Below are 25916 nucleotides of genomic sequence, written 5' to 3'. Positions count from 1 at the left end.
GCGTAAATGCCGCTGCCTTGTGTATAATGCCCACGCATATATGCCGCTGCCCTGTGTATAATGCCCATGCATATATGCCGCTGCCCTGTGTATAATGCCCACGTGTATATGCCGCTGCCAGTGTGTATAGTGCCCGAGGGTAACATATAGCAATTTAGGGGGCGCCAAAATTAGATTATATCTTGCCCCCCCAACCTAAAAACGTTCCAGCGCCCCTGGCTGCACTGCGTGAGCACATATGTTCTAATGTATTTGTTCACCCTGAAATGCGATCGTCCCACCGTCCTGTCCAACCGCAACATGCTGCAGTAGGACCTGATTGTTTCGGCCCACCACCTATGTAAGGGCGGCTCCTTGTGGCCAGGCAGGTCCCACAGAATGGGACCTGCTGCGCCGCTATGTGTGGCAGCACCCTTTCACTACGCTGCATAGCAAATGTAACGTTACCTCCAGTGGTGGCTCGTACCTTTTTGGGAGAGGTGGCTGCCTCTGGCCACTGCCAGGTTACCGCGATGCAGGCACCCCCCCCCCCCTCCCTGTCATTGCCACTTCCGGCCACTGTTAGTTCCCAGCGCCTGTGCTATGAAGGGCGCATGCACAGTACAAACCTCTGTACTGCACATGCGGCCAGCTTCTATGGGCTTATTTGGCAACAGCCCATAGAAGGAATCATGGTCCCCATGCCTGTACAATACAAATGGCAGGCACCGGGACCAGCGTGTGCGCAGTGCCGATAAAGGTACTGCGCATGCCCAATCAGCGATTTTGCACGGCAGCCCGCAGAAATGCGTCCCGGAGGGAGAGAACACCTCCCAACGGGACTGCCTTTGTGACTGTCAGGTCGGACTTCCAATAGGAAGTCATTTCCAGTCACAGTGAAGCCAGTGCAGCCTCACAGACTGCATCTGGCTTCACTACAGTGGCGGGTTTTACCTGGGGGGCAGATAGGAGCAGGAGGTCCCTCCCCCCTGAGTGATGCAGTGGGGCTCGCACCGCATCGCCCGGCACCAGGCACTATTCCCCCCTTGGAGCGATTGCCACATCATACACCCCCACCCTGGTGGAGAGAGTGTGCGCCGGGCCCCCCCATCGATTGCATTACCATATCCATCCCCCCTCACAGAGCGGCGCAGCGGCGCCCGCAACACAAACACCCCCACCCAGTGAGGCGGCCGCAACACAAACACCCCCGCCTGGGGCGCTCCTGTGTCTTGCACCGGTCCTGCCTGCAGCCCATAGGTAAAAACCGCCACTGGTTACCTCTGTAATTATGTTACAGAAATGGAACATGTGCTGTGTATTTGTAAATGTTATTAGTAGCTCTTTTATATTAGGTGTTCTGTATTATAAGTTTAAGACTTTTAATAAAATAATAATATATATATATATATATATATATATATATATATATATATATATATATATATATATATATATATATAGAAAGATGGAAATAATTAGGAATTCCTCTCAAACTTGGCCAAATGTCAATTGTGTTGTCAATATTTTTAAAGGGACATTTTTATAGAAATCATTCTTAGCTTAATCCTCAAAAACCATAATAAACTGGGATGGAAATGTAAATATATATAATTTGACAGTGTGTAAAGCCTAAATAATGACAATTGCAGAAAGTAATAGGATTACAGCATTGCCAGTCCTTCCATTGCTCTTTCAAAACAAAGGTTTCACCAGCCACTGAGAGCACAGCAAAACAAAGGAGAAAAACATTGCATCAGCGAATTTACAAATCAGCACCACGGAGAGGTTTAGCTAGCCAATCAGGAAACCAGACACTACACTGCGCACTGTTCTTGCTTGGGCCATAAGTTAAAGGGGCATGCACATTGTTTATTTATATTTAGACTTGGGGCGTATTACCGAAAGATTTTTGGGTCTTCTGAAAATAGAGGGTGATTAATATGATATATTAACTGAATGCTCTTTCTGCAGTTGTGTCTTGCAACCCGCACCTTTATAATGTCTGGTGTTTACATTACTGAGTTCAGGAATATGCTTTTTAGAAGACACCCTCCCTGTTTCTGTGACACTGAGGCATCAGTATTATCACAAAAGAGTGCCCCACCCTAAATTTCTATTTTTGTGTATATTTCAATCTGTCCTTGTGGTAACAACACTTACCCTCACAATATAAGACACTCCAGGACCCTGCAGTTGGTCATCAGGATGAAGCCAACCCTGAGCTGGTTTACTGATAAAAGTCCCTTTACGGGTCCACTCCTCCCCTGGCTGTTTATATGTCTCTGTCCGTGCAGCCTTTCTCCCTCCTCCTCCTCCACCTGCTCCACCTCGCAACCGGTTTATCACCTGCAGAGTACATGGCGTAGAACAAACGGGATCACATGCTCCAAACATTGACCCCAGTCCCCCAGATTTCTCCATGGATAGATCCTTGCTTGCTCCAGAAGGATATCGGCTAAGGAAAGCAGCAGGACTTGAGAATTTCCATTGCCCCATCCTGGGTATCATCATGCAGAAGGTGGTAGCCACATCCTGCTCTTCGGGGCATTGCGGTTCGGAGAATGGCTGAACCAATGATGGCGATGTGGTGGGAGAACCTGGGGCCATTTGCCCACTCATGGCTCCAGCTGCCAGAGGTGTCTGCTCCTCTGCTGAAGTTACGGAGTCATTGCGAAAGCGATCATACTTGGAGTCAGCCAGCATGCCGTGTGCTGGGATTCATCCAGAGCTTTCAGAGTGATTGCTCTACTCTCTCATTCCCTCCTCCTGCTCTCTTCTTCTCCTTGGGGAGGATCCACTCTCACAAGATGATGTCATTCTCATATTACTCATGTGCCCCCACCACTTTCAACATCTCAGGTCAGCAGAACCTGCCATAGTATCACCACATCCCCCATCCCTCAGTATAAAGACAAAGAATAAGGTAGTTTAAGTTCAACAATGGAGCATGGAATCCCTTGTGTCATGCAGTATAATCTGCATTTATCTTGAAACTGACTTGTGCATATCCTGCAATGTTTCTAAGCAACCATAATCCACTACCGAAGAAAAGGAGCATGTATTCCGAGCTCTGGAGTACTGTACAGTATGTAAAAAGACTGTATGTACGGTGCAATTGACCATCAGATTATTAACCATTAATGGGGATTGAGGTATTCTGTGGATAGAAGGTACTGTATGATGAAGGTGACTTCTTGAAGTAAAAACTATTTGTCCCAGTGTCTGTGTATTAGAAGATGAGAGGTATTCATCTTGCATAAGGTGGAGGTACATGCCTTTATGAGAGTGGATTAGGAGGTGAAAGGTACAGGTCTTGGTTACAGGTCTAATCACCTGAGTAACTGAGTGGTACATATCCTAAAGAATCTATTTGGAGGAGGTAAGTGGTACATATCCTGATAACTTTGTAAAAAGAGAAGGTGAGAGGCACATATCTTGAAGACTGTACATTTAAGAGGAGGTGTGAGGTACTGTACATATCATGATCACTTTTAAGAAGAGGTGAGAGGCACATATCCTGAAGAATGTGTATTTGGAGAGGGCAAGATGTGTATGCCCTAATGCCTTTGCAATAGGAGGAGGAGAGGTACAGTATGTGACCCAAGCACTGAGTTGTAGCATGAGTAGGAGGTTGGAGAAACAGTGTGCATCATAAGGCCTGAATTGTATTAAGATGAGGAGGGGAGAGGTACACAGTATAAGAGGAGGGGAGAGGTACACAGTATAAGAGGAGGGGAGAGGTACACAGTATAAGAGGAGGGGAGAGGTACACAGTATAAGAGGAGGGGAGAGGTACACAGTATAAGAGGAGGGGAGAGGTACACAGTATAAGAGGAGGGGAGAGGTACACAGTATATGCCCTGATGACTATACATAGAAGACATGAGGGTGAAGTAGGCGTACAAACAGCTCTCTCTGTACACTTCATTACCACATTTATAGTTAAAATCATTAACCTGTACAATGCCAGTAATGTTGTAATGTTAAAAAAATAACTCCTTTTATTTTGTCTCTCTTATCCTGCAAAAGTGTTGTCAGTAGATGAATCCACTGTCATGTTTGCAAATTGCCAGCTCAGTAGGCAAATGGGCCTGAGTGGCAATTACATAATTAACCTATATGGCTTCTGGCTTTTCTTAGAATTAGTTACATGGAGCATTGCAGAGCTGCAGGTCCTGCTGAAATTGACTGAGTTTCAGGATGCAAAGCACCAGCGGGCATTCAGGAAATCTAATCATATTTCCAGCAAGGAGAGAGGAGAAAAGCCGGCACACTATTGGAGGACAAATATTGGATAAATGAAAGAACAGAAATGAGAGTTGGTTTGTACAGTAAAGAACCAAGAATAGACAGACAGTGCCGGGCAGAGATAAGAGAGATAAATAGCAGGATAATTAGAAACAGAGAGGACAAAATGGATGATTTAAGGAGGCACGCTGACAGAAAGTAGCACAGTTTGTTTGCCCTGAGCTAATGTCAGTGAGCTAGAACCTACTTCGCTTGTGAAATAGCTGTGGAGATTGTTAATGCAGAATAGGAGGCCAAATATCTAACAACCCCCCCCCCCCCCCTCTCCCCCAATTAAAATTCCCCATTTTTAAAATTTCATTAGCCACTAAGTAAACATTGGTACCCAACCCATCTGTCTCTCTCCATCCATCACCTCCAGCCTGCTCCACAATTCTCACCGCCCCCGCATTGCTGTGCTTATTTCTCACACACACACACAGACACAGATCAGTATAATCTCATTCCTCAAAGACACTTGTTTGCATAAAACTAAACTAGAGTCTGCATAATTCATTTTCTTCACATAAGTGGGCAAAGGGCTGTATGATGCTGGGTGGGGGAAGATGACGAATGTCTGAGTGTGAACAGAATGCTACAGAGCCATAAGGGGAAAGAGACGCTTATCTGGATGTTCATAGATTGAAAGTACTAGCAGTGATGTACAATGGGGCACATTACTTATTATTACAGAGTTCAACAGAATTAAAGATGAAAAACAAAGCTAATAAGAAGACATAGCAATGCAGAAATATCGCATAATGCAAAGATATATGACAGCAATGTTACTGGGCCAGATGCATCAAGCTTCAAAATAAAGTGGAGAGTGATAAAAGACCAGCCAATCAAAAGCAAATTTTTAAAAAAATGACACTTTTTGAAGCTTGGTGGCCCATTGTTGTGATTTTCATCTCCAAATCAGAGCTATATTTGACTGTCTTAATTCAATAATTAATATAAGTAATGACATTGTTCATGTGTATTCATTTATTAAACTTTATTGTAATGTCAAAGTATAAACTTGTAGGTTTTTTATTTTTTTAAACATTTTATTGGAGTACTACAAACATAAACAAAAAGAAAAGCAGTAATAACATACAGTATGTATCATGAAACATACAACAATACCTTTTTGTACAAACAAAAAGAAAACATTGGTATGATAATAAGTAAATGGGAAAAATGGAGTTAGAGAACCGCTAAACCCCATCAAATCATATTGAGTATATAGAATTTAAAAACACCTGTCTTAATATAGTATTGTATCCAGGGCCGGTGCTAGGGTGTCCAGCGCCCTCCTGCAAACCATAAAATTTGCGCCCTTTCACATTGCCATTGCATCAAGCTGCAGCCCGATTGTGGGAGTGTATGCAACATGCGATCTTATGGAGGATCTCGGGTGCATGTACATGTATGCATACACCATCTCAGTGCTGTGTACGCAAAATGTTGCAGGCACTAAAGGTGCCCATACACGCTGTGAGAATCGCATGTGTTATGGGCTAGATCGCATCGCACGGCATGCATGCAATGTGTGTGCAATGTGATCCGAAAGCAGTACACAAAGTATGTGCAGCCCATACTTTTTGTACTGTGCCATGCGATGCCCGCGGGAGCGCACATCGCATCGCATGCTGCTATTACAGCGTGTATGGCCACCTTTAGGCACATAACCCAGCCCATTATTTAAAAAGTATCTAAATTAATATAAAAAAACTACAATTAAAAAAATTGTTATAAACATGTATAATAAAAGACTCACTGTTCTTTTGCTGTTTTGCAGTCCCTCCTCTTCTATCTGCGTAGGCAGGATGCTGAGGACGCCATTACAACCCTCTCCCGACTGAGGGGGAAAGGAGGGGAGAGAAGGAGGAGATGGAAGAAGAGGGGAGGAGATAGAGGGGGTGGAGTGTTGAGGACTGGCAGTGGCACTGGCACAGTTCACTGAGAAGAGGGAAGGAAGGGGAGGCGGCGGCGCTGCTGCCTGTACGTCATTTGATTGACATGTCATCCAGGCATTCACATACAGTGCTACATGCCTCAGCACAAGTGTCTGTGTGTAAGAGGGGGCAGGTCGCAGGAGGACAGTGTGTGCACGATGCAGGGAGCTGCTCAGCTTCTCCATACTGCCGCCCGCTGCCAGACAGGCACTGCAGGTGGTTTGCAGGCTGTGTGCACTCATGGTGCAGGAAGCAGCTGTTTATACTGCCGCCCGCCCGCTGTCAGTAAGGCGCTGCGAGCAGCGTGCAGGAGGCAGTGACAGTGAGGGCTGAGGCAGCTTTAGCAGAGCAGGGAGGGAGACAGCGCCTTTTCAGCATGGCGCCTCCCTGCTTTGCAGGAGCTGCTGAGTGGGCAGCGCCGGCCCTGATTGTATCTTAAAATGAGGGTTAACAGAGAAAGAGTTTCCAGATTATACCAGATGGTTAAAAGTGCCGCATGAATTTTTCACTGAGGAGGGTAAGTTACAAATATTTGGCAGCCATATTGCAAAGAACGGGATGCAGTCATTAGGTTGGCAAAAAAAAAGGTTGACACTCAGGTCGACACATGGAGGTCGACAGGCAGAAGGTCAACGGGGTCCTTAGGTCAACTGGTGGAAGGTCGACAATGCAGAATGTCGACACAGGTTTTCTTTATTTTTTCCCCATCGTGGGGAATATTTATTAGGCTGAGTGAAGTGATAAAGTGTCTGGTTGGAGGGAGAATAGAATAGTGTGCCGAGCATAGGGAGGCACTGAGCTTGAAGCATGGTGAGCACCGCAAGCCATGTGAGGGAGCGCAGTTCACTTTTTTGGGGTCCATGTCGACTGTGTCAAAATTTGGGACAAAAAAGTGAAAACCCCATGTCCACCTATTGACTGTCGACCTTCCCAATGTCGACCTAATGCTTCTGCCGGCCTAATGACTCTGTCGACCTAAAGTCATGTCAACCATTTTCACGTATTGACCTTCAGTGGTTGACCTAATACATGTCGACATTTGTTTGTTCGAGCTAATGACCCATACCCATCTATATTAATGGGTACTTTATATGAAAACAGAATAAAGAGGAAGAACAGCTGCTCCAAGGGTTTTGCCGCAGCGCTGAATCCTATCGGCTTCGATCAATCTCAAGATTGTTTTAGCTACATAACTATGGATTTGATCAAATATAAATAAAGGGATAGAAATGTTAGGAAACATTTCCTGCAACCGTTCATAAGGGAGTAAATATGACCTGTTGGGCCAGAAATTAAAAAATTAAATGGTGACCTTGGAGGTTCCAAGATGTAATGAGAGTATTAGGAGGTCAAATACCCACCCTAGAACGAGATAATCGCCAAGTTGTACACGTGAATGTTAACCAGAGCCTGATTAAGGGGTTCAACTGCCCTAGGCTAATACAAAAATGGCCACCCTGTCCCCCATACATTAATTATACTTTTTCTTGTCTGCCTGATCATTGCCAGGGGTTAATTGCTCATTGCCAGGGTTTACTTGCTTGTTGCCTAGGGGTTTCTTGCTCATTGCCAGGGGGTTTCTTGCTGGTTGTCAGGGTGTTACATGCTCGTTGCTTGGGGAGTTAAATGCTCTTTGCCTGGCGGTTACATACGCATTGCCGGGGGGGGGGGGGGGGGGGGGGTAGAACCTATTGTGCCGATGCTGTGGACTACATAAGACCTCTGAAGATATACTGTGGTTACTGGCACCAAGAAGTGAGCGTCTGTGGGGTTGGACCTCCGTGGTTTGTTTTCTGTATATAGCTTCGGCTTCCTAACAGTAATATTTAATTAACACTATAGTATACTATTTTCACTGGTGTGCTGCCCTGGGCTTTCTGGCTTATGCTGATTTTTTGGGGTGCCTCACAATAACCCCACCCTTGTGAGCACCTGAGTGATATCACTAAACTAATTGTGCATCTGTCAGTATATATATGCCAGCAGAATATTGCCCAAAGCAACACACTGCCTCTGCTGGCTTACCTTCTTTCCATAGTGCTATCTTTTGCTCAAATAAACAATGCAAACACAAACACTCAGCTGTCCACATTATGTAAAATAAAACATTTCAAGAGACCTGGCCACCTTCTTTCATTGCTCCATGGTCCAGTTCTGATGCTCACATGCCCATCGTTAAGGTGACCAACTTTTTTTACAATGAAAAGGAGGACAAAAATAAATTGAAGAAAAAATATATAAATAAAAGAAACAAGGTGCAAACCTAAATAGACTAGCAGGGAGGTGGAACTAGCGACTCATAGGACCAGGTACAAGCATATGCTTTGGGCCCCCAGCAACCTGCATCCCGCCACCCACACTAAAGAAAAACAAGGCAGTAAGTACATTGTTGCAATGAGTGCCCATGGCTATGCTCACTTCACAACAGCGTCTTGCCCACATGACCCCCTGCATGCCACAAATCACTCACTAACATGCCCCCTCCATGAAGCCGTAGCAGGAAGGAGGGGAGAAAGGTGAGCACCCAGTAGCTGGGAGGTAGAAGAGTACCCAGCAGCTAACATGCAGCGAGGAAGGAGGGGGAAATGAGCACCCAGTTGCAGGGTGGGATTGTGGTAGGTGAGTGTCGTAGGCAACAGCTAACAAAGTATTTAGTTACCAGCTCAGGAACTACATTTGTACATATAAAGTGTGACGAGTGCAGCAAGCCACCGAGCCCGAAGCGCAGCGAGCCCCGCGAGGGGACACGTATGCCTGTGAAGTTATGCGAGTCCGCTCGCCACGCTTCGGGCTCGGTGGCTCTCTGCACTCGCCACACTTTATAAAATCAACTCCACGCCAACGTGGATAGTGGGGGTATGAAAAGGTCGTAGGACGCGTACCGCCGCCCCTCGCGGGCTCGCTGCGCTCACCACGCTTCGGGTTCACATTTATAGTGGGGGGTGGCGTGGGGTGCATTTAACATTGTAAGCACCCATTAGGGTGCTTATACAATTTTTAATCGCATCCCATCGCATTGTATGCCATATACAATGCCATATAATTCTAAAATTGTATGACATTGTACAACATCGCGCGATATCGCATTGCATCGCATACCATTGTATGCCTTATGGTATACAATGCGATGGGCGCCGTGATAATACACAAGTACCAGACATTTTTACACATATCAGCACGGACATATTCCCCCCACCACCACCTTCCCCATTCTCTGCTGCCCCCATCTCCAATATGTTGACTGTGCTGTCTCTAACGTAATACCCTACCGTTACAACTATTACTCTATGAGTGTCTAATGATAACCATCTCAGGAGATGAGATTCCACTGGAATTTAAGGCCATTTTAAAAAAGGGATTATAGGTCAGCCCCATTTTAAGTAAAGTTGATAAAAAAAGAGATGAAGGACATAAATTAGCAGCACAGATGCTAGGAGCGGTGCCATTACATGTAAGGGTTGTGTGCAGTGGAAACAAGCTGCAGCAAATTAGTAGCTGGTACTTGCAGTTCCACATTCTGTTTCAGTGTTATTAGCACTAAGCACACAATTCCAAAAGAGTCTACCTTTCATGGGATAGATATAGCAGCTTCACTGAAAACTTGAATAACTATTTTGTGCATACATTCAAATAAGGGCTATAGCGTGTAAAATTTACAACAACTGTAATCTAACCTGGGCTACTACTATTAAAACCATTTACCTATTCTCCATATTGCATAATGTAGTGCCCATCATTTCTCCAAACAGAAGAGTGTTGCTGCCGTTGCAAGTGGAGGGACGAGACCAGGTTCTGCCTCAGAGGAAGGAGATTTCCTGGCCTCTAGGAAGAACTTGCGGCAGCTGGCTTGTGAGACCCCATGGGTCACACAGCTGGCAGTGGTGTCACAGCTGATCAGTAACATACCTTCCAACTGTCCCGTTTTTCGCAGGACCATCCTGGTATTTTGGGGTGGGCCCGGGGCCGCCAGTGTCCCGCAGCGGGGGGGGGGGGGGCAGTTGGAAGTCCCCCCAGCCTGAATGGAATAGAAGCATTGCAGATGGGTGGAAATGGGGACGCGAGTGGCCCGTTTGAACTTCGCAAAAGTTGGGAGTAATGCAGCAGGATGCATGAAGAATACATTTCCTTTGCAAACATTTCTGCCAGTCTGTCTGTGGGAAGAATCCTTGCCTCACTGCTGGGTTGTGGACGGAGTTGGAACGAAGAAATAAGTAAAAAGCTTGATCCACCATAGAGATAACTCCCGTACCACAACGTGTATTCTTTACAGGTAGTCCACATAAATCCCTATTATCAGTTAAAAATCTACAGCTGGCCCCCTATTGCTATCCCTGATGTCTAAATTTAGAGTTCACAATCATAAGTACCTAAATCCAGTGAATTAACTTCCCAAATAATACAAACTGTTAATTAGACTGAGTTATTCAAACTTTTACCTAAAAGATTGAGACAAATAAACTACAGACAATCTGACCCATTACTAAAGGTGCCCATACACGGTGCAATTTGCGGGTGCGATGCAATGCACGCATATACGTTTTGAAATAGGTCCCGATCGCATCGCACAGGATTTGTGCGCAATAAAATGCGATGCAATCTAGACCAACACGCATGAAATTATTGCACCGTGTATGGGCACCTTAACTTCAGTTGGTGCCCAAAAGAACTGAGGCTAATTTACCTTTAGACCGGTTTTCGTAAATGTCCCCTTTATACTTGGTGTTCAGTAAATAGGGCAATGTATGAAGAAAGGTCAGTTAGGTACTTCAATGATGAGTGGGGTGGTGTACTCTGAGTGCCGAACACCCATCGAGAATGCAGGTGCTCGGCTCATATGACTTGTTACTGTTTGTGGACTATGAGCCCCAGGCCCTGGTGTAACAAATTTTGCTTTTGGCATTTGGTGTCTTCCAAGCATGGAGTATGCTGGACTTTTCCGCATGTAGCATGAGTTATCGATTTGTTTATAGTGAGCTGGACCAGGTGTATATGCCAAATCCTCAGAATGCCCCCCACGGTTTGATCGGCCAGACACACTAAATGCTGGAGCAGAGACCTTTACTGGAGCCCTGGGACCAAGCACTGGAGGCAGGGAGTATGTATTTGGAGCAGGAACCTGATTGAGTGATCTATAACGAGTTCTGGAACCCATGGAGTAAGATGGTGGTTTGCGATGGGTTGGAATAAGACATTTCTCAGGCATGTAAACTCCAGGACCAGGAACCACCTCCTTATTACCTGTGGGGAAAAAATTATGAGAGAATGTTAAAAACACATTGTCGTAGATTTAATCACCAGCTGTTTTTTTCACTGCAAGTTTACTGGCTGAAACACCTGAAAATCTGTGATATCAACGACAAATTAATAAGTCTGTCCTGCTACTGTAAATCGCTTTTATATTGCACGGATTGGCCTAGACTCTGAGTATGTGATATATTAGTCAAGCTACCCATTCTTAGAAATGAAAATAGCACAGATCTATGCTATAATGCCTGCCTATTGGAAGAGACTAAACCATTAAAATGATGATTAGACTGTCACTTTACTCTCCTTTCAATAAGCATTCTACAAACATGGGTGATCTACACCAAAAAAGGAGCTTTCACCCACAGCATTTCTTCTACATGACAATTTCACATTTTTTTATAGCATTGCAAGATGGATCTGCCACTATTTGTAATTGCAGAGATATGACAGACTGCATATATTTCAATCATGCCCATTTCTAGGGGTAAATCATGGCGCAATGCCCTTTACTTTACATACTAACCCAGGCATAGGTATACCTCTGTTGAAAAGTACTGTAGCCTAGTGCTTTTTGAGTGTGCACCACAATGCAGCAGGGCGTATTCACAGTGGTGATGTAGGCAGGTGCTATGGTCATAAATGATCCTTGTAGGCTGGGCTGCAAGAAATGCAGTCTGCAGAAATGGCGGATCATTCCCATATCCTCCTGCATCTCCCAGCTATTCTCCGTTCCATGCTTGTGTCATAGGGTGTTATCCTCTTTGCACCCTATACTCCCCTGTTAACTCATCATCTCTCACCCTTTAAAAATATGTGCTCATACAGGGGGGATAAGTCTGTACCATGTCCTTGTTTCTTGTCTCACTTGCCAAGGGCGTAACTACCATAGGTGCAAGTGGTGTAGCTGCTATTGGGCCCAGAGCTGAAGGGGGCCCATTTTTGCTGTCTAAGTAATATGTTTTACATACATTTATCACCATCAGTTGCTAAATAGGGGGCCCTTACAAACTTTTGCTATGGGGCCCCATGAATATCTAGGTATGCCTCTTTCACTTGCGGTACACCCACGATGCACACCGTGATGTGTGCTGAGCGATCTGTGCAGAGCGGGGGTTTGCCTATTGTTCATAGGCAAGGCACTGCTATCTAGCAGGAAAGACAGCGCAAGCACTGTCTTTCCCTGTTGGCGATGGTGACAGACATGCCGGACCACCCATCGCCCGGGACTATTCACACGCTGAGCTCAATGTGCCATTTCCAAGCGATCTAGTCAGATCGCTTAGAAATGGGGCTGAAATCGCCTCATGTATGCCTCTTAACTCCCTCTTCTGCTCAAAGTATTGTGTAAAACCATACCTCCCAACAGTCCCGATTACAGCGGGACAGTCCCGATTATCAGGGCCTGTCCCGCTGTCCCTCCCGCGCTCGGCAGTGTCCCGCGATGAGGGGGGGCTGTTGGGAGTCCCCCCTGTCTGCTGCTAAGCAGCGGGGAATAAACGCTGTGCGCATGAGCACAGCGTCTATTCCCGTAGCCAGGTGGCTGGAGGCATGGCTAGAGGCTCACAGAGCCTCTGGGTCATGCCCCCATAGCGGCAAAATGGGGGTGCGGCCTCGCGGGAGAGCAGCGAGTATAGGCCACGCCCCCCAAATTAGGTCACATCCCAAATTTTTCAACGCGCATAAGGCGCGCGGCAGCTGCGTCCCTCCTCGGACTCCTCCAAAGTTGGGAGGTATGGTAAAACCAGTGCTGTTGGTTGCCAGTCACAGTTAATCCACTTCCTGTCACATGAACAAGAATCCAAACAGATTGTGGTGCTGGATCTGGTATTTTAAACGATTCTCATCAGAACAAAAAAAGAGGTGTTTTTTTATGTTTTTAGTATATTGACAGCAGCTGCTGAATTTTGGCTCCCTCTAGTGGGCACAGTGTGTTTATCAAGTTATAAATGATAATTAATGTTTATTTCTAACGCTGCATAAATCTTCACACGAAAAATTCAAAAAATAAAAAAAAGACACATACATGATTGAAAGATGAAGGAGATGCAGTTAAGACACTGAGAGGCAGTGGCGGCTCCTGCCTTTAGACTTAAAAGGGGCTACAATTTCCTGGGTACTGCTCATTGCAAACAGTCATTAATTATTTGCAGGTTATTAGATTGATTTGCGCCACACAAGTGTTTGTATGCAATTACTGTAAATAAATGATGTACTCATATGCACACAAACACAGGTACAGAGCAAAATACACACTTTTAATAACTTTAATATTAAAGTACACAAAATGATACTCTAATAAAGATCTACACACAAATATTATTAAAATAATATAAAACTTCCGTGCACCTCTCTGGTGCAATGCATACATTCCTTCAGTTGCATCACACTGACTCACTGAAGTCTGGGCATGCTCATTACAGAGGATTTGCTTCTGGGCTGCACAGACAGCAGCCCATGGAAGCACTGTAGCTCTGGAGATTTACACAGAATGGCATCCTGCTGGAAAGCTATTGTTGTCATCGCTACATGTACTGGCAGCCCAAGAAGGGGAGTAGTTTACAGTTCTATGGCTCTGTGTATGATGAGTAGTAGCAGCTTCCAATAGTAGGAATCTACTACATGCTGAACTCCTCCCCACAGGGTTGGGCTGTTGCTGTGTCTGTGTGGTGCCCCAGCCTCCTGCTGGCCACACAACCCTCCTTCAGTGCGCAAGGGGTTAACATTCCCCCGGGACTTCGCACGCTTGGAGGTGATTGGCAGGGGGAGACAGGAAGGAGGACTGACTGAAGGGAAGCGCGGGTCTCGTGAGCAAGGAGGGAAGACTCACGTGGAGTGTGGAGAAGCGCAGGGAGGGTGAGCGCCCGCCGGCGACACTGAAGTGAGAAGGGAGAGACGGGAGACAGAGCCCAGCAGCGATCCCCGAGGCGGCTGTACATACGCCCAGAGGAGAGGAGGGTGCGTCGTGAAACAGCTTCCCCACCCCGCCAGCACGCAGGGGAGAAGTGTCGGCGCCGAGTGCCCGCCAGCCTGCTGTGGAGCTGAGGACCAGGAGAGGCACTGAGTGTGGCAACACTGCGGCTGCAGCGCCCACACTAGTGCGCTCCCTGGCCAGAAGAGATAGACCTGCAGAGGCCCCAGCGACGTGGACAGCATCCAGCCCAAGCGGGAGATCGTGACAGGCAGGAGCCTGCAGCAGATCCCAGCCATCAGGTACTGACTCTCTGCACCCCCCTCCATGCGCAGCCGTTTCCCCTACACCCCTGTAATTGCAAGACTCCCTGCCACCTCCCCGTGTCAAGTCCCCCCTGGGAATTCAGTCGCCACCTGCCCTAAGGAAGGATTAATCAGGACGCATAGTATGCCCTGTCGCCACTCTGACTACTTTCCATTTTCATTTGGATCACCTTTCCATCCAGGAAACCCTTCAGTCTGTGAGGGAACATCGCCCTCTACTGGGCAAAACAAGGAACGTCTGCTCTTGGGCCACAAAGTATAGTTATCACAGGGGACTTGGTCAATTAACCCCTAGATCTCAGGCCTGTATCCCAAAGAGACTACCGTGAGCTTATGCCTTCCGGAAGAAGCCCTGTGCACAGGTACCCCGGGACTGAGTTATATAAATGGTGACGTCACCTCAGGGTTATAGTTAAGATTCTAGACTGGTGCACCAACTAGATAGATTATTGCCTACTGTTACCGTTGTTATTGTGGTATTTTATATATATGCTGATATGTGTACATATTGAATGTAGCCCTCAGTGTTAACGGTACCGTGTCGATTCATTAATCCAGTAGTAACGACACAGCGGGGGTGTTTGACCCCGACGGTCGCCACGGTACTTCGAACACGTGAAGCCTGTAGACCCGAGTGGGTATGTACGTATTCGGTTAAGGCCAGCTACCACTGGTATTGTCAGACCTCACCAGTCTTTTGGCGCCTAAACGGCGTGTAACTCTGTACTATTGTCTCATTGAGAACCAATTGTATTCAGGAAAATTGTTTGTAATTGCCTGTTGTTCATTACCGTTGCCTTACCCTGCAGTCACTACTCAGCCGTGAGGGTCAGTGGGCAAAGGCTGCATCTAAATCATAATAAACCCGAGTTGTACTGCAGCACGTGTTCTCCTCATTGAAGTGTCCCTCTCCTGTCCACGGAAAATCTGAAGAACCTGAAGTGCCCGAAGATGCAAGGTAAGGGAAGAATCCTCCCTGTGCTCCCCGGGCACCACAATTCTATTGGCGTCACGAACAGGATCCGTGTTAACAAGGAGAGCGACAACCCAGTGAAAAATGGAACAGCAACAAGGCGGAGGGGCGGCACAGCCGCCAAACCCACAGAATCAAGACGCAGAAGATGCAACACCGGCCGCGGCCATCACCCTGCTGTACTACTTCGGAGCCCCGTGGCTCCCGACCTACAGCGGAGACGATGACCAGCTACAGAAAACCCTATTTGCAGACTTCAGGAACAACATAGAATCCACGTTCCGGATGTATAAGCCTAGCGAACAGCAGAAGGTGGAAATGCTGATGGGGCAGCTGACGGGGTCGGCGCGCAGAGAAGTGGCCTCATGGCCAATGGAAGATAGAAAAAGTGCGACAGACATACTAAAGAAAATTTTCACGACATTTGAAACGAAGACCATCCCTGAGCTGAAGATGAAATTGTATGCTCGCAAGCAACAGCCAAATGAGTCCCTACGGGACTACGCCCTGAGCCTACAGGAGACGTTAAAGGCTATCCAAGCAGTGGACCCGGAGGAGGTGCGAAACGCCGACAAGGCCTTAACAGTTCAATTTGTCGAAGGGGTGGCCCAAGAAAATGTCAAGGTCCAGTTACGGCTGCTGAGGTCACAGATACCTGGCAAGACCTTCCGGGACTTCAAGACGGCGGCCCTCGCTATCATTGGTAACCCTAAAAATAGGGAAGAGGGGTATCCAGAACTGATCGGCTTCAAAGAAGGAGCGAACTCAACCGGAGCCACAGCCAGCGGCACGGAGAAGGTGAAATGGCCCTACGACTTGGCGGTACAGGGTGGCCAACAGTCCGACGGGGACGCGATGCAGACACTCCAGAAACAAATGGAGGGGTTGGTCGTAGGGATGGCAGAGATGCAGAGGGAGATGCGCCGAATGGCGAGCTCGCCGGCACAGAACTACTCGGAGCCAAGATGGAGAGCCGAAAGACAAAGACCGGCCCGAAGCAGGTGGGAACCGCCCCGAGAGTATGGACGACAGCCCCCCCGACCAGTTTGAGGGACAGGTCAAGAGGCTGGACACACAGAGAGAGGTTGCGACCGGAACGAAGCTTTAAACCCCAACGCCCCAAGGTCAAGGGCCGAGCCTCGGGGGGGACAGGAAGCATAGGTCCAGCTCCCGAAGATGGGCAGGCTTGTTACGGCAGACAATGCTACATAGGTGCAAGCGAGTTATCTGCCACCCCGGATCGTCACCCTCCAACCCGCATGAAGAACCAGGGGAGAGTGGTTTGGTTTCACGTACAACGGGGATACGGTTTCATTCATTGTGCTGACGCAGCAAGGGATATCTTTGTCCACTTCACAGCTATCGAGAAGAAAAATGCCACAGATTCCTATCGAAGCCTTGGGGCCGGAGAGCCGGTGGAATTCGACATCATCAGGGGAAAGAGGGGCCTCCGGGCAGTCAACGTCAATGGCCCTGGTGGCGTTCCAGTCAGAGGTACCCAATATGCCGCAAGAAGAGAGCGCCGTTGGGATTACCCAAGCCACAGAAGTCATCCACGGTACTACCCCCCGAAAGATCCACCCCGATGGAGCGGTGTGTACCCCGAAGAAACAGAAGATGGGGTAGGAAGAAGTAACGGGAGAGCGTACGGATGCGGCCAACGGAGCTCTCAGGTTCGAGTACGGAGTGAGCCAATGAGGAAGAAACGGCCACATATCGAAGTGAACCCCAAGCGGGGGCTGAACCTCGAGCGCACTTGAATCCATGTTAATAGTGGCGGGTGGCCAGACCTCGAAGTTCGACGGCGCCCCTCCGGCGTCGTCCCACAGAAGTCAGCGCAGGCTCCGCCTAAGACCGGACCAAAAGCTAAAGGAAGCACCAAAGGATGGGGAGGAAGAGCCAAAGGGTGAAGCGGTCCTCTCGCCTCCACTGCCCACTGACCCTCTCGAGCTATTGATGATGGTGGGCTGGTCCATTATGCCACGGCGAGCCCAGTCTAGGTCGCCAGTTGACTTAATCGCGCCTCGCGCGGCCGAGGAGGTGGCCCCCGAGCCCGAGCTAAGGCGCTCCGAAAGGAGTACTCGGGGTACACTTCCCCGGCGGTACCAGGATTAGATATTTGTCAACAACCTATTGTGTATGTACTGTGAAATGTAAGGCACTGTTATCATAACTGTTGTAAATATGTAATTGGAGCCAAGGGACAATTAGTTATTGTGTTATGATGCGCGGGGACACGCATCCGTTAAAGCGGGAGTGAATGTGGTGCCCCAGCCTCCTGCTGGCCACACAACCCTCCTTCAGTGCGCAAGGGGTTAACATTCCCCCGGGACTTCGCGCGCTTGGAGGTGATTGGCAGGGGGAGACAGGAAGGAGGACTGACTGAAGGGAAGCGCGGGTCTCGTGAGCAAGGAGGGAAGACTCACGTGGAGTGTGGAGAAGCGCAGGGAGGGTGAGCGCCCGCCGGCGACACTGAAGTGAGAAGGGAGAGACGGGAGACAGAGCCCAGCAGCGATCCCCGAGGCGGCTGTACATACGCCCGGAGGAGAGGAGGGTGCGTCGTGAAACAGCTTCCCCACCCCGCCAGCACGCAGGGGAGAAGTGTCGGCGCCGAGTGCCCGCCAGCCTGCTGTGGAGCTGAGGACCAGGAGAGGCACTGAGTGTGGCAACGCTGCGGCTGCAGCGCCCACACTAGTGCGCTCCCTGGCCAGAAGAGATAGACCTGCAGAGGCCCCAGCGACGCGGACAGCATCCAGCCCAAGCGGGAGATCGTGACAGGCAGGAGCCTGCAGCAGATCCCAGCCATCAGGTACTGACTCTCTGCACCCCCCTCCATGCGCAGCCGTTTCCCCTACACCTCTGTAATTGCAAGACTCCCTGCCACCTCTCCGTGTCAAGTCCCCCCTGGGAATTCAGTCGCCACCTGCCCTAAGGAAGGGTTAATCAGGACGCATAGTATGCCCTGTCGCCACTCTGACTACTTTCCATTTTCATTTGGATCACCTTTCCATCCAGGAAACCCTTCAGTCTGTGAGGGAACATCGCCCTCTACTGGGCAAAACAAGGAACGTCTGCTCTTGGGCCACAAAGTATAGTTATCACAGGGGACTTGGTCAATTAACCCCTAGATCTCAGGCCTGTATCCCAAAGAGACTACCGTGAGCTTATGCCTTCCGGAAGCAACACCCAGCCTACAGTTATTGTTTCCGGTCTCTACACCATCTCAACACCCAGCCTACAGTTATTGCTACCTGCTTCATTTATCACAACACCCAGCCCACAGTTATTGCTCCCAGCTCCCCGCTTCCCATACATCATACTATTCCCTCCCCCAAACAACCCCAGAGCGCCAACACTCCCCTCTTCTACTTCGACTTCTGCACTACTAGGGGGACCGAGACTTTCCCCACGGAGTGAGGGCTGCTAGGGGTTCCCCTCTCCGAGCGCTGTGTATTTTTCTCTTTTACCACTGTTCGATTGTCTCTGCCTACACAGCAGCTGGAATCCATTAATCTGCATGGGTATCTTAGATATCAGGAATGACAGACAACACAAAGCTAACACCTTGTTCTCTAATGTAGGCGACACCACCAACCAAGCTCCCACCCCTAGCGATTTTTGCCATATTTTTCTACAACTAGAGAAAACACTTGAAAAGGAGAATCGCTATTGGTGGGATTCTGCAACCCTCAACTGGTACCTAGAACACAATTTAATCCCCAAGGGTCTACAGATCACAAAACCGCCTACCCATAACCAACATAATACCACTTTCATCCAGGAATGGAATGACATTCTGACGAACTGCTCTAGGGAACTCATTAAACTCATCATCAAAGTAAGACACACAGAGCTCATCTCCCTGGAGAATTCCCTCAAAGAACTGGACACACAATTAGAACCACACAAGGGAGATGCAGAATTCAAAACACTTGAAACCTTGATGCTTAAACGCATCAAGAAACAGGAGGAGACACTAATTCAAACAAAAAAATCCAAAATCCTTAGAGACAAGTACGGGATTAAAAACCCCAAAACCATTACAAGAACATCTAAGATTAAGAAACCCCTCCTAAAAAGTACCACCGCCAATCACGCATACTCCAAACCACCCATACCAACTATCAAAGCCAACACACCCATATATAAAAGACTTAAACTTTCATACCAACAATACATGACCAAACTCCATACTAAACTCACCGAACAGCAAGAAAATCTAGAAACATCATCCAACAGTGAGGACGAATTTGATAGCTTTTCCATCTACACCATAGATGACCAGGACGAACAACCAAACGCATACACAGACATAGCCAGACAATCGTTTGAACAAGGGTGGATTGACTTTACCAAAGTCACACTTAGAACTAACACGAGAGACATCCCGATCATTGAGGGTAATTCCATCAAGGAAACCCACGACCAAACACCAGTAGGTCAGGCGCCCAGCGTCCCGTTACAGACCACATCTGCTGACAAAAAGACACCGCTATGGGGGGACCATTTTTTAGAACTAGGACTACCCAAAACACCTCCGCCAATCAGGACAAACAAAAGAAAACTAAACGACATAGGAGAGGATGTAGAGGAGGACAAAACAAACACTCAGGAACACAAAAAACTGATGACACCCAACCAAAAGGTATCTTCAACTTAAGCAGCCATGCACTCAGTATACCAGAGACCCAACTTTTGAATAAAGGACTTAAATTCGCGCCCAATAACCAATTAAACAAATTTGACACTTACTTAGACATCAAAAACTTTACCAGGAAATTGGCCCTCAAAAAGTACTTTATGGGAACCAATCTAGACACCAGACAGACCCCACCAAGCGAATTCCAGCACACACCGTTTAGGCCGCCATCCACATTCAATCCATCACACCTTAAAGGCAACCACATACATACATTTGAAGAAGCAGTAATGAGAGACATCAAAACACTCAACCCACCGCCACGAAAGAGATACAACTTAACTAAAGCAGAAACCAAAGCCATGAAAGACCTTAGTAACAACACCTCACTGGTCATCAAACCAGCTGATAAGGGGGGAGGGATTGTCCTTTTGGACAAATCCGACTACATCACAGAGGCCCTTAAAATCCTGGGAGACACCCAAACATACACCAAACTCAAGAGCGATCCCCTACCACACTTCAAGACAGAATTGAGTAACTTACTCAACCAGGGCAAATAAATAGGCATTCTAACCAAAGCAGAACACAATTTCCTCTATCCCACCAACCCTGTCACACCGGTATTCTATTACTTGCCCAAGATCCATAAACACCAGACCAAACCACCAGGAAGACCTATCGTTTCAGGAATTAACTGCCTGACTGCCCCCCTATCACAATACATTGATCATTTCCTACAACAATATGTAACACAACAAAGGGCATTCCTCAGAGACACCACACAAGTACTGAACATTCTCAGCCAAACAAAGTGGCATGAACATTATTTCCTAGCAACCAGTGATGTCACTTCACTTTATACAGCCATTGATCACCAGCAAGGCCTAGAGAGCATAGAATATTTTCTCGATCAGGACTCCACACTTGCATCACCACAAAAAACATTTATCCTGCAAGGGATTGATTTCATACTGAAACACAATTACATGTGGTTTGAGGGCGATTTTTACCTACAACGCCACGGGACGGCCATGGGGACCAAATTCGCCCCCAGCTACGACAATCTCTTTATGAGTCACTGGGAGAATGACAACATCTGGGCGCGGCTGGAGGCGAATTTGGTCCTATGGGTCCGTTACATAGATGACGTTCTATTTATTTGGGGAGGAGATGAGTCTTCATTACTGACCTTTCTTGGGCATATCAACAACAATACCAAGAATCTCAAATTTACCACCCAATATAGTCACACTCAAGCAGAATTTCTTGATCTAGAAATCAACATCCGGGACAATCAAATACACACCAAAACATTCCACAAAAAGGTCGATGTCAACAGTTATATCAGGGCGGACAGCAATCACCATCCTAGCTGGATCACCAGCATCCCACGCAGCCAATTCACACGTATCCGACGCAACTGTTCCACCCTCACAGACTATGAGACACAGGGACAAGACCTACAAAAACAGTTCTTAGAGAAAAAGTACAACACCACCACTGTCAATAAAGCTTACCAGGATCTGAAACAAAAAGATAGATGCGAACTCCTCAAGTACAAAGAGAAACATCTTCCCACACCCACCAGTGACAAAGTCTTTTTGATAACTGGCTACACTGATGCAGCACCACAATTCAAAGCCATTATTCACAAACATTGGCATCTCCTGCATCTAGATGAAAAACTACAAACCTTTCTACCACCAAAACCAGACATCGTCTTCAGGAAAGCCAAAGACATAGGGAGACAAATCACCAAAAACCATCTGACAACCAATGACACATTAACACAAACCACCCTAGACGGACACCCCGTCACCAAAGGCTTCTTCCATTGTGGCAAATGCCATAGCTGTCAAACACTTCAATATAGGCACACCAAACCCACTACCACTTTCACATCAAACCAAACAAATGAACAGTGCACCATCTCCAAAACCCTCACCTGCAATACTAAAAACATCATCTACCTCCTAGAATGCCCCTGCCAAAGACAATATGTGGGCCGTACCATTCGCAAACTGCATACCCGAATAAGTGAACACATCCGTAATATAAAAAATGGACGACAACAGCATAGTGTCTCAGAACATTTTAGACTACAACACAACAGTGACCCTCAAGGCCTGAAATTTGTTGCTATTGACCAAGTCACCCCACTCTGGCGTGGAGGGGACCACATCCAGAGGATCAACCGAGTTGAAAGCAGGTGGATTTTCAACCTGCAAACTTTGAACCCACAAGGTCTGAACATAGACCCTTAAGACACATTAATTACCCCGAGGATCCTACTACCCCCCCTCTCTTCCTCTCCCACCTACATCAGGTCCATCCCTCTCCGGCTCCCCGTCCCCATCGCATCAGCCCCCCTCCCTATTCCTCATAACATCACAGCACCACAATACCAAGCTGTTCACAGCTTCCCACCCCTTGGTTCTGCTCATCACCCATCATCCATATCATCTATCTAGTAATTTAAATTTTTCCTCATATCCTTCTAACCCCACCATCATACAGGTTTTTATTCCCCTTTCCTTTACACCAAGTGCCCATACCACCATATTTCCACATACCCTCCCACCAATAATAATTTCTTGTTAACCTCATATCGCCTCCATCTCCGTTGTGACCCTCATATCAAGCCATTTAATACATCCACTGTCTGCACAGTCCAGTTACTAATTACTGGCCAGCAGCAGTCTCAGTGCGCCCCTCACACACAATCATTTTATGTGCCTCAGTTACGCAGGCACTTCCAAATATTTACATCACACTTTTATCCCATTTACTACAAATCCCGGCAGCCACCGCCCTACGCAGGCGCACTGCCCAGCCTCATCACCTCTGATACGCGGAGTTCTGCTCCAGACTACAATTCCCGGCAGCCACCGCCCCACGCAGGCGCACTGCCTGCCCTCGCAAACCTGCATACGTGGAGATTCCTATACTACATCTCCCAGCTATCCCTGCCCCGCATCACGTCTGACCACTTCCGGCCGCCTCCTTCCGTCCTCCAAGCCCACTATCAGCAATTACATCATTCACTACAATTCCCAGCTGCCCCGTCCCCCTACACATCGCTGACCACATCCGGTCCTATCCCCCGTCACCCGGGCGCCCTAACTAGTGCTCGCGCATGCGCAGCACACACCACATCCATTAATAGATTACACTCCACAATTCGGGCTCTAGCGCCCAGGACTGTGCACATGCGCAATTCATCTCCACGCCCCCGGAAGTGATTAGGACGCCAGGCACCTCAGCTGCAATGAAGAAATTCAGCCTATTTAAACCACAGGACACAGCACTCCAGTTCTGCCATTGAAAAAGTCCCAATCTGGGATGAAACGCGTTTGGCTACACCTCACTTGGTAAATACTTGCTAAACCTTCTTGTACTTTATTTTGCTCCAGTTGCTACTGGTAATTACTTTTCAATGGTATTAATTTGTTGTACTAACTGTTTGTAATAGTCACAATAAATTAGCACCTTTCAAAATTACTACCGGTCCACCTCTCCTTTACTACACGTGCACCCCCAAGTCCTCTTTCACCCACCACACGGATACATTAGACTCTGGAACCGTGCCAGGACCCGGGGCAATCACGTACCATCGACATCATCCGATACATCGATACCACACGGTAAGCTACTACTACCCTTTCCTGCTTACCACCTGCATACCCTGAACCATTCACATTATTTTTTGGAGGTACACACATCCACTTCAGGATTTGACGTGAAGGGATCTGAGTACCGCGATACCACCATCTACCGGTGAGCCAGCAGGCATTGCCTCACCGTGGGACAGTTTAGCATCACCTCAACCCAACTCAGGGACCGCCCCACCACTTCCACCAGCAACACCCAGCCTACAGTTATTGTTTCCGGTCTCTACACCATCTCAACACCCAGCCTACAGTTATTGCTACCTGCTTCATTTATCACAACACCCAGCCCACAGTTATTGCTCCCAGCTCCCCGCTTCCCATACATCATACTATTCCCTCCCCCAAACAACCCCAGAGCGCCAACACTCCCCTCTTCTACTTCGACTTCCGGAAGAAGCCCTGTGCACAGGTACCCCGGGACTGAGTTATATAAATGGTGACGTCACCTCAGGGTTATAGTTAAGATTCTAGACTGGTGCACCAACTAGATAGATTATTGCCTACTGTTACCGTTGTTATTGTGGTATTTTATATATATGCTGATATGTGTACATATTGAATGTAGCCCTCAGTGTTAACGGTACCGTGTCGATTCATTAATCCAGTAGTAACGACACAGCGGGGGTGTTTGACCCCGACGGTCGCCACGGTACTTCGAACACGTGAAGCCTGTAGACCCGAGTGGGTATGTACGTATTCGGTTAAGGCCAGCTACCACTGGTATTGTCAGACCTCACCAGTCTTTTGGCGCCTAAACGGCGTGTAACTCTGTACTATTGTCTCATTGAGAACCAATTGTATTCAGGAAAATTGTTTGTAATTGCCTGTTGTTCATTACCGTTGCCTTACCCTGCAGTCACTACTCAGCCGTGAGGGTCAGTGGGCAAAGGCTGCATCTAAATCATAATAAACCCGAGTTGTACTGCAGCACGTGTTCTCCTCATTGAAGTGTCCCTCTCCTGTCCACGGAAAATCTGAAGAACCTGAAGTGCCCGAAGACGCAAGGTAAGGGGAGAATCCTCCCTGTGCTCCCCGGGCACCACATCTGCACTGCTGCTTCATGGAGCCTGGTGAGAGGAGTTTACCAGCATGTCAGAGAGCACCAGAGCTCCGGAGGTGGGGGGGGGGTGCCCGCAGGGGGAAGCACCGGAGCTCTGGTGCTGTCTGTCTGTGTCTCTGGTGTTGGGAGCCTCCTCTGGTGAGCGGGTATTCAACCCTTTGGCTTTGGGCGTTTTTTCCTCACTTGCAGATGGGCTGCCTTGACAACTTTTACACAAACGGTCAGGTGCGCTATTCATTTGTTTTTTAAGTTTTTGACTTTGATCATCTTATCAGGGGGTGGAGGGCTTTATTATCACACCCTTACTTTCCCTGTTCTTTTTAAAATGCCTAACTTGAGCCATCCTTCAGCCCGGGCCCTTAGCGGCACCCCCCTCGCGCCCCACCACCCCGCCTCCCCCCCCTCCCCCCCCCCACAATTACTATTACTTACCAGTGGCGGCGCGGCATCTTCTCCCTCCGGGACTCGGGACTCAGGGCTCGGAGCACTCACTGCACAGTGCAGCCTGCAGAGCGCCGAGCCCCTCTGTATCCGAGGCTCGGCGCTCTGCAGGCTGCACTGTACAGTGAGTGCTCTGAGCAAGTACCCTGGCACCCCCCTGTTGGCGGCCCTGTTGACAGCCACAGCTATCACTCACCAGTGCTGCAGAGTGGACACACAGTGTCGTGGACACCCATAGAGGAGAAATTGCCAGCATTGCGGCAGTCGGGATTGCGGCGGTCGAGATACCGGCGTTGGCATTTCGACTGCCGGGATTTTTACTCCATCCGCTCTCAGCCTCTGCCAACTTGTGCAAAGTGGACTTAGTCAACTCCCATTAATGCACTGCACACTTGTGCAGTCAGTGTGCCTTGGCTCCTGATGCTCAGCACCATTAATC

General features: G+C 48.0%; 2 protein-coding genes across 5 annotated transcripts in view; both read right to left on the bottom strand.

The window, feature by feature from the left end:
• The window catches only part of SHC2 (SHC adaptor protein 2), a 76073-nt gene extending 73307 nt beyond the window's left edge, over nucleotides 1-2766 (bottom strand). The window contains exon 1 of one of the 2 annotated variants that reach the window (XM_083181188.1): nucleotides 2143-2766. In XM_083181188.1, coding sequence (XP_083037314.1) covers nucleotides 2143-2685 — 543 coding nt within the window. In that variant the 5' untranslated portion in view covers nucleotides 2686-2766. The remainder of the gene's footprint in view (nucleotides 1-2142) is intronic. The other variant, XM_083181196.1, reaches the window with a different exon arrangement.
• Nucleotides 2767-10204: 7438 nt separating this feature from the next.
• Nucleotides 10205-25916, bottom strand: part of CIMAP1D (CIMAP1 family member D) — a 47725-nt gene continuing 32013 nt past the window's right edge. For all 3 annotated transcript variants that reach the window (XM_083181149.1, XM_083181159.1, XM_083181168.1), the window contains one exon: nucleotides 10205-11447. In XM_083181149.1, coding sequence (XP_083037275.1) covers nucleotides 10963-11447 — 485 coding nt within the window. In that variant the 3' untranslated portion in view covers nucleotides 10205-10962. The remainder of the gene's footprint in view (nucleotides 11448-25916) is intronic.

This window comes from Crinia signifera, chromosome 1 (assembly GCF_055691185.1).
Source record: "Crinia signifera chromosome 1, ASM5569118v1, whole genome shotgun sequence".
NCBI classification, from domain to species: Eukaryota; Metazoa; Chordata; class Amphibia; order Anura; family Myobatrachidae; genus Crinia; species Crinia signifera.
This window is presented reverse-complemented; position numbering and strand designations above follow the sequence as displayed.